We start from the raw sequence: 12,716 nt of genomic DNA on the forward strand, positions 1-12,716 counted from the left end.
GAGCGAGCGGCTTTTCAACATTCAAACGTCAGAGAAGGAAAGTGGCACAACAGGCGAGCAGCTCCGGAGACGTGGAGTTCTAGGACAGAGTTGTTCCACAGAGTCGGGGGGGACAAACGGGTCCACAGTCCCCGAGCCGCTCGTCAGACAGAACAAGACCGTCCTCCTGTGTGGCATCAAACTTGTGCAAACAACACGTGCTTCCTCTCCTCTCTCAGCATTTGCATTTTGTTATTGAGCAAAATGACTCAACACAAACTCCCGTGCAAAGTCTCCATCTTTTTATTACTGTACTGTTCTGGATCGGAGACGTTTCCACTCGCTCTGGTTTCGACCCTCAAGGGGATTTGATCTAGACCAGGAAGCATCGATCACACTTCCTATTAACGAGGGTTTGTTCTTAATTTAAATCCGCAATTGAATTTGGAAACAGATGATGGAGAACAAGGACATTTTGTAACATCACATGCTTTTAATTATTTCCATCAGTTGTGTGTTGAGGCAGCAGTGACCACAGTTTTGGAGTTTTGTCCCTCTCTCTCTCTTGTTTCATCCTTCCCCCCCCCCGGTTGGAAGACAGCAGTTCCAAATACACTGACAACCTTTTCTGTAAAGAAGAGTGAGTCTGTTTGAGTCGCAGCGAGCAACAGATCACCAGCGGGACATGGACCGTTGGAGTCTTTGTTGACACCTCCTCAGCTGTTACGCTGAATTGAAAGGCCCTGGAGTGTGTTGATGTTTTTTTTAATTGACTGCGCTGGGCTCTGAAAGATTGCATCGTCTCTGCTGAGTCCACAGCGGATTAATAACGGAGGTGGGATGTCTGTCTCGACTGTGATCTGGAAATGTGTCGACATCCAATCAGCCGTCTGTCTGTGTGTGTGTGTCTGTCTGGTCTGGGATCAGTCGGTGGTTATCGGCCTAGTTGTGTCACGCGTCCCCGAGTGTGTCAGTGAGAGGCAGCAACAACGGCCAGAGCCCCGAGTGTGTGAGATGTGTAGTTTGTTAGTCTCCCGTGGAAATGTGACCAAAGTTTTGGGAAGCGTTCCAAAACATGTTGTCGAAATTTAGTTTTACTACTGTGCTCATGGGAGGTGCAGTGTCTGCGTGTTAGATGGATGGATGGATGGAGGGATGGATGGATGGATGGATGGATGGATGGATCTCATACTTTAATGTCCCTGTTGTTCTCTCAAGGGATCAAATTGAAAATGTTGGAATTCCAGATGTTTCCATTTGTGTATTTCTCTCTGGAAAGATTCTGCACAACTTATTTTTCTTTTAACATTCCTCAACATTTCTCAGAGAATTGAAATCCTTCCCTTAAAGGACACAAAACAAAATGTTATTTTGTCCTATTATTTCATACAACACTCTGGAGGAAGTTACACTAAAAAGCAGGACGTGTCTCCTTCAGCTCCACAAACAGTCCCACATGTAGAAATCACTAAATCCCCAAGTCTGATGCAACTTTCTCTCTCACATCTGACATCGAACATTTTCTAGATTCCAGTTCTTTCTAACACTGACTCCAACATCTCTGTCCCCTTCACCCCCTCTCTTCCTCCTCCTCTTCCTCCTCCTCCTCCTCCTCCTCCTCCTCTCTTTTCTTCCGAGGCCATATTGTTGGCTTGCCTGCTGGAAAAAATATTCAAGCCCAGAACTGAATATTTGCAGAGTGTGTCAGCATTGATTGGTCTTCGGGGGGGCTCGTCTCCAACATGATTATAAAACATGGACATCCTAGAGGAAGCCGGGACATAGAGAAATATTGTCCTCAAATTCCCAACAGCCGAAAAAAGAAAACAGCCCTTTATATTTGTCGAGGAAACTCTTAATCGCCGGCGTGTGATACAGATTGCATCGGAGTTGTGTAATTGATTTCTGTTTTTTTAATCCTCCTCTTATCTCTTCTTAGTGCCCGGGAACTTGGGCTGCTTCAAAGACAGCGGCGACCCCCCCACCCTGTCGGGCACCAGCGAGACCTCCAACAAACTCACCATCCAGAACTGCATCAGCTTCTGTAGGAAGCAGAGATACAAGGTAGGAGAAGTGGGAAAACGCACCAAACAAAGGGAAGCTTGTGATCCAAGAGATGTTTAGATATATATCATAAGTTAAATTAAAGCAGTTTCTGTAGGAGGAAATATTCACCTGGAAATTAAACTCATAGAAGAGATACACACCCTTTAAATTCAATAAAACCTTATTGTTAGGTCAATAAAGCAATGAACATCATGAAATATCCATAACGGAAAATGGCACCACAATAAAATCCGTTCGATCCAGATTTTTATTTGAATCTGGCAAATGTCAGTTTCCCAAATATATCACTACCCCTGGGAAATATTAGAAAATGTCCAAAATGTCACAATTGTCACAAAATGTCTGGATCTGCCCCATTGTCCAAATCAGCGGCAACATTTATTGAGTATTTGTTTTTTGGGGACAATGATGAAGACTTGTTTGTCCTCAAACGTACAAAGGTCTCGTCTCACTCGGTGAATAAACGTCCTGTTAATCGCCTCGTTCTCGAGATCTGGCTCCTGCAGCCCTCGAGTGAATTTCTGTAAATCATCCGCACTTACGAGCGGCTTCATGACAATTAGCACCATGTTGCCAGCAGCAGCTTATTCTTCATTCAGCCATCAAACGTCTTGTTTCACGCCAACCGGCCGGTGATGAATCATCTCCACAATCAGGCCCGACAGCTGGAAATGAGCGGTTATGAGCCCTAATGGACGCCTCAGTATCTGGAACGCCATTGTCCCAGGCGATAGACAGAGCCAGGTGTTCATTGTGGGTCTCAGCAGATCTGGGATCAGCTCCGTCTGCATTGACGGGCACTGACACCCCCCCTGGACCCCCGTCACTGTCCGTAACGCAGATGTGACGCGTCATTGAAAGAGCGAATCCCATGTGACTGTCTGACAAAGAGCACGTCTGATGAGTGACTCAGCGATTCTTCAGACTTTGTCACGCGTTGATTCCTCTGATGGAAAAATGCAACGAGGACGTAGCCTGATGCGTCTGGACGAGAGCGGGGGGGGGGGGCGTGGATTCCTGTTCCATGAGCCGCCGAGTGGGAAGCGATGCACTACCTTCGCTTGTGTGGATTCATTTAGGGCCTGTAAAAAGGGGACAATGGTGTCCTTTGCAGTGCAGGACAAAAGGTCTTTTGAGAACAAGCAGCCAGTGGTGACGAGGTCAAGACGTCTGAAGGGTGTTTGGGGTTTTTGGGACGTTTCACATTCCTGCTGGGTTCAGGAACACTGACCGCTCCGATGTGCCAGTTGGAGATAGGTACACACACATTGTGCGTTTGAAAGGAGGCGACTGAGGGATTGTGTGTCTCAGATCATACGACATCGTGAAATCAGAGAAGGAGCGATGGGGAAGCGAGTTTTAACACAACGTCACACGAGGCTCACATGAGAAAGTTTCTATAAAACCGTCCAACTTTTTAATTTAATCTATGTTTCAATTAAATGTAAAGTTGCTGTGTAATCTTGTGTCATTTTAAGGGAGAAAGTAGTAATTAGAGATATTTCCGAACACGTTCCCTCAGTCGCTCTTTGTTTCGCTTTCTGGCAGCAGTGTCCGATGGATTTATAATGAAAGGCATTATGGGTAGAATCACCCCGAGTTTTGTGTTTTATTGCTGATGTGTTGATTTGCAGCTCGCCGGCATGGAGTCCGGGTACGCCTGCTTCTGTGGCAATGAGGGGGACCTGCCCGCCCAGGACGAGTCGCCGAGCATGGAGTGTAACCACGTCTGCTTCGGGGACCACACCCAGCCCTGCGGCGGCGACGGCTGGGTCATCATCTTCGATAGTGAGTGTTGACCCGGGGTCACTGTGGGTCTGAACCCACGACCTCTTGTGCCATGATGTTAAATACAGTGTAATGAATCCTGAGAAATACAGAGAAAATAACACAATAAGTAGGGTTGCAAACAATTTCGTTAGTTTTCGGATACTTTCCGGAAACTTTCCACGGGAATATTAAGCTCGGGAATTTGGGGAATTTTGAAAACAGAAAAAATATGCAAATTAAACGCTGCGCAATAAAAACATCATTCAAAACTGTATTTTAAAGATGTATGGAATGCAGCACACGTTGAGGATGGTTCATCTAGCCTATTTCTATTCATTTATCCATCAATTGTAAAATATTTTTAAAGATGATTCCAACTATTTATATCTCTGGCATTGCTTTAGTGTTTTTTTACAAGCTTTTTTCTCATCTTATTCTACAGAACATTGCCAAGTGCACTATCTCATGTGTGGAGACATTTCACCCCCAGCCAATGTAGAAGGAAAGGCTGTGTACATTTGCAAATACTGTGCAAAGACCTATGTTAAGAATGACACAAAGATCCAGAAGCATATAGTCAAGTGGGCTCATATCAGCCTATGACAAAACAAAATGTCTATATTTATGTCTGTATATGACAAGGTAAATACAGTTAGTACAAATTACCCACAAAATGTCCAGTTTATTTGTTTTGATTATTAATTCCCGTATAATCCCGTATATATATATTCCCATGGAAAGTTTCCAACTTTGAATATTCATGGAATTTTTCAACCCTAGTTATAAGTAATATTCAATGTTTTTGTTGTTTCCTCACAAAAAAATAAACTTTATAAAAACAAACATTTGAGTCTTAGTTTGAGTTGAGATCATCTGCTTGGATTGAAATGATCGATTCTTCTCTCGTGTGTTTCCTTCCAGCCCGAGTCGGCGCCTGCGGTGGAAACTACTCGGCCCCGTCCGGAGTGATCTACTCCCCCGACTTCCCCGACAAGTACGGGGCCGGCCGCGTCTGCTACTGGACCATCCAGGTCCCCGGGGCGTCCGCCATCCTCTTCAACTTCACCTTCTTTGACATCTCCGATCAGACGGACATGGTGGAGCTGCTGGACGGCTACACCAACCAGGTGGTGGCGCGCTTCGACTGGCGCAGCCCCCCCCGGGAGCTGGTGAACGTCACGGGCGACTCCGTGGTGCTCTACTTCTACTCCGACCGCACCAACCAGGCCCAGGGGTTCGCTCTGCTGTACCAAGGTAGGAAGCCAGTGTCTATGGTCCTGTGCATACTTGGTATTAACATCCGCCCTCAGAGATCCAGCTTGAAGTTTGTATGTCCTGAAATCCACTTGTGATCAGATCTCACTTCCCGGCTCAATATACAAATAGTCTTGTACATCATTTCTATTAGCTAAGATCACATGATGTTGTTTTATCCAGTCAGGTTGTACAGATGTGTCCAGATGTTGGAGTTTGTTGGCGTGAGGAAAGGGAGAGAGAGCGGAGCCAGGATTTCACCCGTTTGAATAAACAAACTAAATATACTGAATCTGGATGTGGTGGTCAGACACAAATAAGTCAACACACGGTCACTGTTAGGAAATGAATCAAAAACATCCTGGATACAGACGCTGCCATCTTGTGCGTTTGGAGCCAGAGTCTGCATGGTAGTGATCGGGGGGTGGAGCTGCAGTATGGAGGTCAAATAACAACTTAAAACTAAACTTGAAACACTTGAATAAACATCAGGGTGATAGGAACGACATCAAATCATCATTAACGCGGAGGAGGCAGGATTTATGACACGGTCCAAATCCTCTATCTGTGTCTTTGTGTCCTTAATGTGTCTTCGATGTGTCCACACGTGATCTCATCTCTCAGATGAAGTTAAAACCAGAAGGGTCACGCCTCAGCAGAAGCTTCTTGTTTTGAACCCTTCACCTCCTCAAACCCGGCGGGAGCCACATTTGCATGCTGAGGGCGTTTCAGCTCCGGTTTAGTAAACTCACGCCTGTTGGCTCTGTGAGCCACTTGTCACGCCACCGGCAGAACCTTTTCTCTTTTCATTTGCGAGTCAATGTCTCACAGCCCCGGGTGATAGCGCATATTTAAATAATGTTTTGTTTTTCCAGGAACTCGTCTCTTATCAACCTGCAGCAGGCTGCGTTGTGCTGCTCGGTGGATTTAGTTTCCTATGCCACCTCCATACAGAGCAGTGTGACTCTCTGAGTCGTGGCCCCTGATGTAGGGATCTGACTTTGGGGCTGAGGAGGAGCCGCAGTGAACACGGAGAGAGTTGAGAACCTCACAGTTTGATTAGTGAACGTCTCCAGACGAATGTTAAAGGTGTAACGTGACAAAGGGAACGATGTTGTGTTGCATCATCTCTGCCTGGATGTTCTCAAAGCACCGGAAATGATTAATAGATTCATTTCTGGAGACGTGAGCGGAACACTCCCAGATATAACTCAACGTAGGTGACATTCAGGCTCACGGCTCGCTGCAGTGAGAGGTGATCTGTCCTCCCTCTTTCTCTCTCTCTCTCTCCCTCCTCTCTCCCTCTCTCTCTCTCTCTCTCTGCTTCCATCTGTAATCCTCTTCTCTTTTTCTCACCCGCTGCTCCCACAGTAAGAAAAACAATATCACAGAGTCCAAATCCTGTGACCTCTGCTCGCGTCTCGGCTCTTTCATCGTCATGTTGCCAAGAAATGGAATCAGTGGAGAAAAAGGTCACCTCCTGAAGAAACAGGGTTTTACACAGAGTGATAGACAAATAAACAGCGAGTGACGCACAGAGAGAAAAGACACTGTGAGAATCTGAACTGATAAATACGTCTAATGTCTCCTCGGTGGCAGAGGGAGCAGGCGAAATGGTAATTTCGGGATAAGTGCTCTCAGATGACGATGGGCGACTTTGAAGTGGGGGTGTTTTGTTTGCAAATGGGGAACATGTGGGGGGGGGGGGGGGGGGGGCTCTGGGAGGGAACATCGTGATTCAAAGTTGACGTGAGACACATGGAGCTGGAGTTTAACATTTAGTTCTGAGAGACGTGTCAGTCAATACAGAAGGATGTTTCATTTTGAATAACGGACTCAGAGACTTACTCCTGAAGACCGGATAGAAGGATGGATAGATAGATAGATAGATAAATAGATAGATAGATGGATAGATAGACAGATAGACAGATAGACAGATAGATAGACAGATAGACAGATAGACAGACAGAGAGAGAGAGAGGGAGATAGATAGAGAGAGAGAGAGAGAGATAGATAGATAGATAGATAGATAGATAGATAGATAGATAGATAGATAGATAGATAGATAGATAGATAGATAGATAGATAGATAGATAGATAGATAGATAGAGGAGATAGATAGATAGATAGATAGATAGATAGATAGATAGATGGATAGATAGACAGATAGACAGATAGACAGATAGATAGATAGATAGATAGATAGATAGATAGATAGATAGATAGAGGAGATAGATAGATAGATAGATAGATAGATAGATAGATAGATAGATAGATAGATAGATAGATAGATAGATAGATAGATAGATAGATAGATAGATAGATAGATAGAAATATAGCTAGATAGATAGATAGATAGGTAATTCGTAAGTCAAAGGCCATTAAATCTAATTTAATCTATTTAATAATTTATTGTAGTAAGTAATTAAATATACAGATATTATACAGTGAAATAAATCAGCGTCTGAAAAGTCATATTTTGGTTTTGATTAACATTTCTGATAAATGACGGAGATTTCCATCAGCACAGAAAACTCTGTGTCCCATTAAGACATTTGATTTATCATCTGTGATGTCATAGCTCCACAGGATTAGAATTACAGTTTTATTGATTCTGGATCACAGATGCTTCCATTGTTTTTTTCTTCCTATCATAACTGTCAATGTTTCCATTCTTTGTTTGGGGTTAATGAGACAAACATGAGGTATCACTCGTTTGTGGCCACAGTCACAGATTGTTGACAGATTCCTCTTGAGATTTCTCTTCACTGAACTTAAATGCAAAATTAAGATGTGAGGGAAACAATGAAAGAGTCAAAGCGAGACCCAAATAACCAGCGTGAGACTTTCCCAGATGTGTCTCTGTGGTTTTAATGAATCCAACTGGTCCGGTGCTGCAGGTGGAAACTGGGAACGGATCTGAATCGTGTCCTGAGCGAACGGGAGACGAGCTCAGCACCTCCAGTTCCCAGCAGAGTCGATCTGTCTCTTAACAAAACGCTGTTAGAGTGAAACAGCCACTTGTGACTGGGCTGTTTACACTTTCCACACAGCGTATCCAGTGACTGTGCACTTCCTGCAACAGGCCTGTTTACCCACAGGAAGGATCAAAGGGCCGTTAAGTGATCTGTGTCCTCGACTCGTAGAGATTCACTCAGCTTCACCTCGTCTGGGTCTCAGGATCCTCTCCCTGTGAGAACCCATAATACACAGAGAGAGTGGCAGTGTGATCACAGAGAACTGAGCTCTGATTAGAGTTACATAAGACAATGGAGAGTCCAGCTTTACTACTAAGAATGAGAAGTGAGATCGGATGATGGATTAGAGACGACTGGTTTTCCCTTCCTCTCTTCCCCTGAACTTAGTTCCACACTTTTCCTTGTCTAACCTGTCAGATATATAATCAATCATAGACATATTAGTATCTGCGTTCGGAAAGTTTATGGTTAAACTTCAGTTACGTTTCTTTGTCGTATGGGTTTCGATAACGACATCTGTGGAATCATTGCCAATTTGCTGATGTATGAAACAGTGGATTCATCGGTATCAGGGATTGGGAACCAGCATCCATACTGGTCGGGCTCTTGTTTAGCTGCTGCTCGTGGACAATCACTTGAAAAGAACGTGGATTTCTCTGTTATAGGCAGATGTGACGGTGCCTGGCAATGGTCTCATGTTTATTACGTTGTGACTGATGAATAAAGTATTTGATCCAAGGATCAGTTCATAACAGTCAGAATCACATCACATGGTCGGACTGTAAAACAAGTGTCTGTTAAATGCTCTGCAGGTGTTTGGTATTAAATCAATGTACCTGAACCTGCACCAGAAGAGGCCAGCTCACCAAAGTCACCACAACTCATCTTAACGGTTGTGTTATCGTTTCCAACTGTCATGGAAATCCATCTATGAGTCACTGAGATATTTTCTATTTCAACGACAAACAGACTTCATGACGAGCGCCTCCATAAAAGTTAAAGATCAATCGGAATCATAACTTTCACAAAAGCTGCGATGACAACAGTTTGGTTTTATTGTCGTGATGTAATCACTTTGACAGTCAACACACATAATACAGTTAATATGCTCCAACCGTCATCAATCTGCTTTATCACTGCACTCATCATGTTGTGTTAATTCGTTTCCATCCTCTTGGCTTGAGAACATGTGTTTTACCACTGAAGTGGAAGTTTATTATCTGGCTGCTCGAGCGTTGCATCATCAACCATCACTGAGCAGTTGAAGATGTGTGTGTGTGTGTGTGTGTGGGGGGGGGGTGCGTGTGTGTTTGTGTGTTTTGGAGATGTTGGGTTATTTGAAAATCCCATTGATCCGTGTATGAACCTTGTGTAAAATCTTGTTCCCTCAGCTCTGAGAAGCCAGGACACCAGAACCCTGGAGGCCGAGGGAGATGAGGAGGAGGGCGAGGACGTCTCCAGCACGGCGGGGCCTCAGCTGGCGGCCGGCGGCGGCGGCGGCGTCACCCAGCGATCCAACAGCACCTCCAACGGACGCTCCTCCCACATCCTCTACGTGATCACGTCCAGCCCCGGGAAGCCGGAGCACAACATGCCAGGTCAGTGGGCTGGACGCGGCGAGACCACCGGCCACAGCGCTAGTACGTGAACTCCCACGATGCACTGCACACACCGCACCTGTCTCCGCCTCCTCTGGGGCGTTGCGGGGGGGCGTCTTGCCTAGAAGCATGACCTGCTTTTCTCTGAAAGTGTTCCACATCACCTGAGTCTGCTGCGATGCTTCAGGAGGCTCGGTACAGACACGTTGTTCTTCTTCTGTCAGTGACTCATGCTGCTGCTGCGTCTCCCTGCTGATCTCAATCAGGCCTCTCGTCTGTCGTGTTCCCAGCTTCTTCCTCTTTGTCTTAAAACTTCCTTCAAACGTTATTGTTGATGTGATGTGCTCCTCCTCCAGAGGGGAACAGATGTGATCTGATAATAATGCATCAACGTTTCCTGACAACTCGCTGGCTGCTCACTGCTACCAGGTGCCAGCGGTGCTCGAGTCATTCTCCGCTCGCTAATCCTTCCAGTCTGCTTGGGTTTGTTTGTCATTACCACGACACGTCTGACCCCCCCCCCCCCCTGTCTCTGCAGTGTGGACCATCTACGCTCTGGCCGCCCTCCTCATCCTGACCGTCATAGCCATGGTGGCCAAGCTGCTGCTGCACATCACAGTCAAGTGAGTTGAGATTTGTCTGTGGTTTTATATTTCAGGTGTGTCTTGTTGGGGAAAAAAAAGTTAAAAAAGTTCAACGTCCCTCTGCAGAACGTTTAATCTGATTTAAACTTCTTATAATCTCTTCTTGCTTTAGTGTGGAGTCAATCCCAGTGAAAGATTAAAGATCCACTCTGCTGCTCACACTGCCAACTAGTGGTCACAACATGCAGTGTCCACTCATTTGTCGTCCTTATAAAATCTAATTGGCTGTTCTGTCAGTTGCTCAGGCCCCTCCTTGAAACGTACTCACCCAACAATCAATAATGTATATCACTGCAACTACAAGGTCTATATATGAGTAATGTTTCTGCTGTAAATGAAGATGGAATACAACATTAATTTAAAAAAATGTGCCTAAAAAATAAGGTTTTACAGTGATTATCCCAGAAGTTGTCGCCCAAACCCTCGAGCACAACATAGCACAATATCTATAGTTATTCATTTAATCTAGATATGACTTCATTTTGAATAAACTGCAGTACAAAGCTCTCTGAATAGAACTCTACGCTGGTGGATTTGCACCTGAAGCCTTTTCTTTGTTCTGATTCCTAAACATACTTAAGGTTCTTAAACCTTTTTGTGAAATGATGCAACGCTAATTGAGATCATTTCAATTCCTTAATTAATTTATATAATTGATTGTTTAAAGTTAAATAAATGTCAAGCCAGATGAAAGGTAATGGAGCCATTAAAGCTTCCTACACATGTACAGTAAGTGCCATTGGGTTGAGTGAGTTATAGCTCTGGCATGTCATGAATGCAACGTTAAGAAAACACCGTGTGACACCAATTACACATCACCTTCTTTCCTTAACCCTTCACTGATCTTCTCTGTCTCGATTCTTTTCCTTTTGTTGACTCCTGTCACTCATCTTCTCTGTGTCCCCCCCCCCCCCAGGTCTCCCAACATCCCGACGGTCAGCGGCTCCGACAGCTGCAGCCAGAGCACGGCGTCCTCCGAGCCCTGGATCATCCTGTACCGGCCCTCCACCATCTCCCTCTTCAAGAAGAAGCTGAAGAACCACCACGGCGACCTCAGCCCCCTGGTGGGCAACTAGCGCCACTGCTGCGCTTTTTTTCGCCATTAACCAAACGCTACCGCCACCCACAACTCTTCTGGAACAAGGGCCATCAGAGGTCAGGGCCCCTCAGACAATGGAACTCTACGAGGCGCTGCGCTGACCAGCCACCGAACAAGTGGCTAATGACAATGACAGTGACTGTGGCCCAGTGGCCCAGCGGCCCAGCGGCCCACAGGCCCTGGGTGGCCTGGGCATCGAGCTCAGCACCAAAGAGGAGCGGGACAGGCCGGGCTGTCAGGGAGCACGGTGCAGGAGAGGAGAGCCCGTCTGCAGCTCGGACAAAGACTTTCAATACGCAGGAAGTTTCCCTTGGGTCAGCGAGGCTCCAGAGGGGGGGGGGGGGGGGGGGGTCACAGAGGGCACCACAGCATCGTCAGCATGGAGGAGAGGATGAAGACGTGGAGTCAAGGACACTCACACACACCTCCAGCACACTGTAACAGCTCTACAGCTTCACACACTCTTCTCTCTGCCTCATACGGACGACGCACATTCGCTGGCAAAAAAAAAAGAAAAGAAGCCAAACCCTCCGGACCACGTAGACGTGCATTTATCTGTGTTGTTTGATTCCGTCTGCAAAGTGCTGGTGTTTCTTTGTGTTGTGTTGTTAACATGCAAAAACAGTTGTTCTGAGGAGAGGGAACGAGGACATGGGAGATGTCACAGAGCGTAGCTGCCGTTTGGGGTCGAGTCGCTCGCCCACTCGCTCAGTGGATCAGGGTGGAGAGGAGAAGTTGAAGTGGGTGGTGGGGATAAGGGGGGGGGGGGCAGCAGTTGGATGACAAACTGCCATTTAGGGAGACTTGTGAAGATCTGAGGGTCTCTTTCAGCTCGCTGGTGGGTGGGAGTCTTTCCGGTGTGATGGTGTTCAAGTGCCTTGAGGATCCTCCTCCTCTTCCCTCGTCTCACATTCCTCACATCTGCTTCTGTCACGGAGCCGAGTCGAGGTCCTTCACTCAACATCTGCACTTCTCTGGAAACCTGAGTGGACGTTTGAACAGCTTCCTTCCAAACCGATGTAAAGTAAAACAGAAACAAAAAAAAAGAGATGCCATATCTTGTACAGTGATCAAAAGCGTTAAATGTTTTTTTGTTTTTTTTAAATCATAATACACTCAACAGAAAACCTCTCCAGACCGGATCTTCTTCCTTTTCCTTGATTGATTGATTGATGATTTGTTTTTTGTTTTGAACTCATAGCCTTCTGGAATCCAGCTCTTCATGTAGTAACAGAATACTGTTTGCTTCTAATTTCTGTCTATGCTCTTATGTGTAGTCTCTGACATTTACTGAACATATTGTTCACATTAAATTGTCTTTTGATGA

General features: G+C 45.7%; 1 protein-coding gene across 2 annotated transcripts in view; it reads left to right on the plus strand.

The window, feature by feature from the left end:
* kremen1 (kringle containing transmembrane protein 1) overlaps positions 1–11,704 on the plus strand; it is a 50,102-nt gene extending 38,398 nt beyond the window's left edge. Inside the window, exons 4-9 of one of the 2 annotated variants that reach the window (XM_062381917.1) lie at positions 1,919–2,043; positions 3,681–3,834; positions 4,738–5,070; positions 9,440–9,688; positions 10,185–10,269; positions 11,207–11,704. In XM_062381917.1, coding sequence (XP_062237901.1) covers positions 1,919–2,043; positions 3,681–3,834; positions 4,738–5,070; positions 9,440–9,688; positions 10,185–10,269; positions 11,207–11,366 — 1,106 coding nt within the window. In that variant the 3' untranslated portion in view covers positions 11,367–11,704. The remainder of the gene's footprint in view (positions 1–1,918; positions 2,044–3,680; positions 3,835–4,737; positions 5,071–9,439; positions 9,689–10,184; positions 10,270–11,206) is intronic. The other variant, XM_062381918.1, reaches the window with a different exon arrangement.
* The last annotated feature ends 1,012 nt before the right edge of the window (positions 11,705–12,716 follow it).

The sequence above is a fragment of the Platichthys flesus genome, chromosome 3, assembly GCF_949316205.1.
Source record: "Platichthys flesus chromosome 3, fPlaFle2.1, whole genome shotgun sequence".
NCBI classification, from domain to species: domain Eukaryota; kingdom Metazoa; phylum Chordata; class Actinopteri; order Pleuronectiformes; family Pleuronectidae; genus Platichthys; species Platichthys flesus.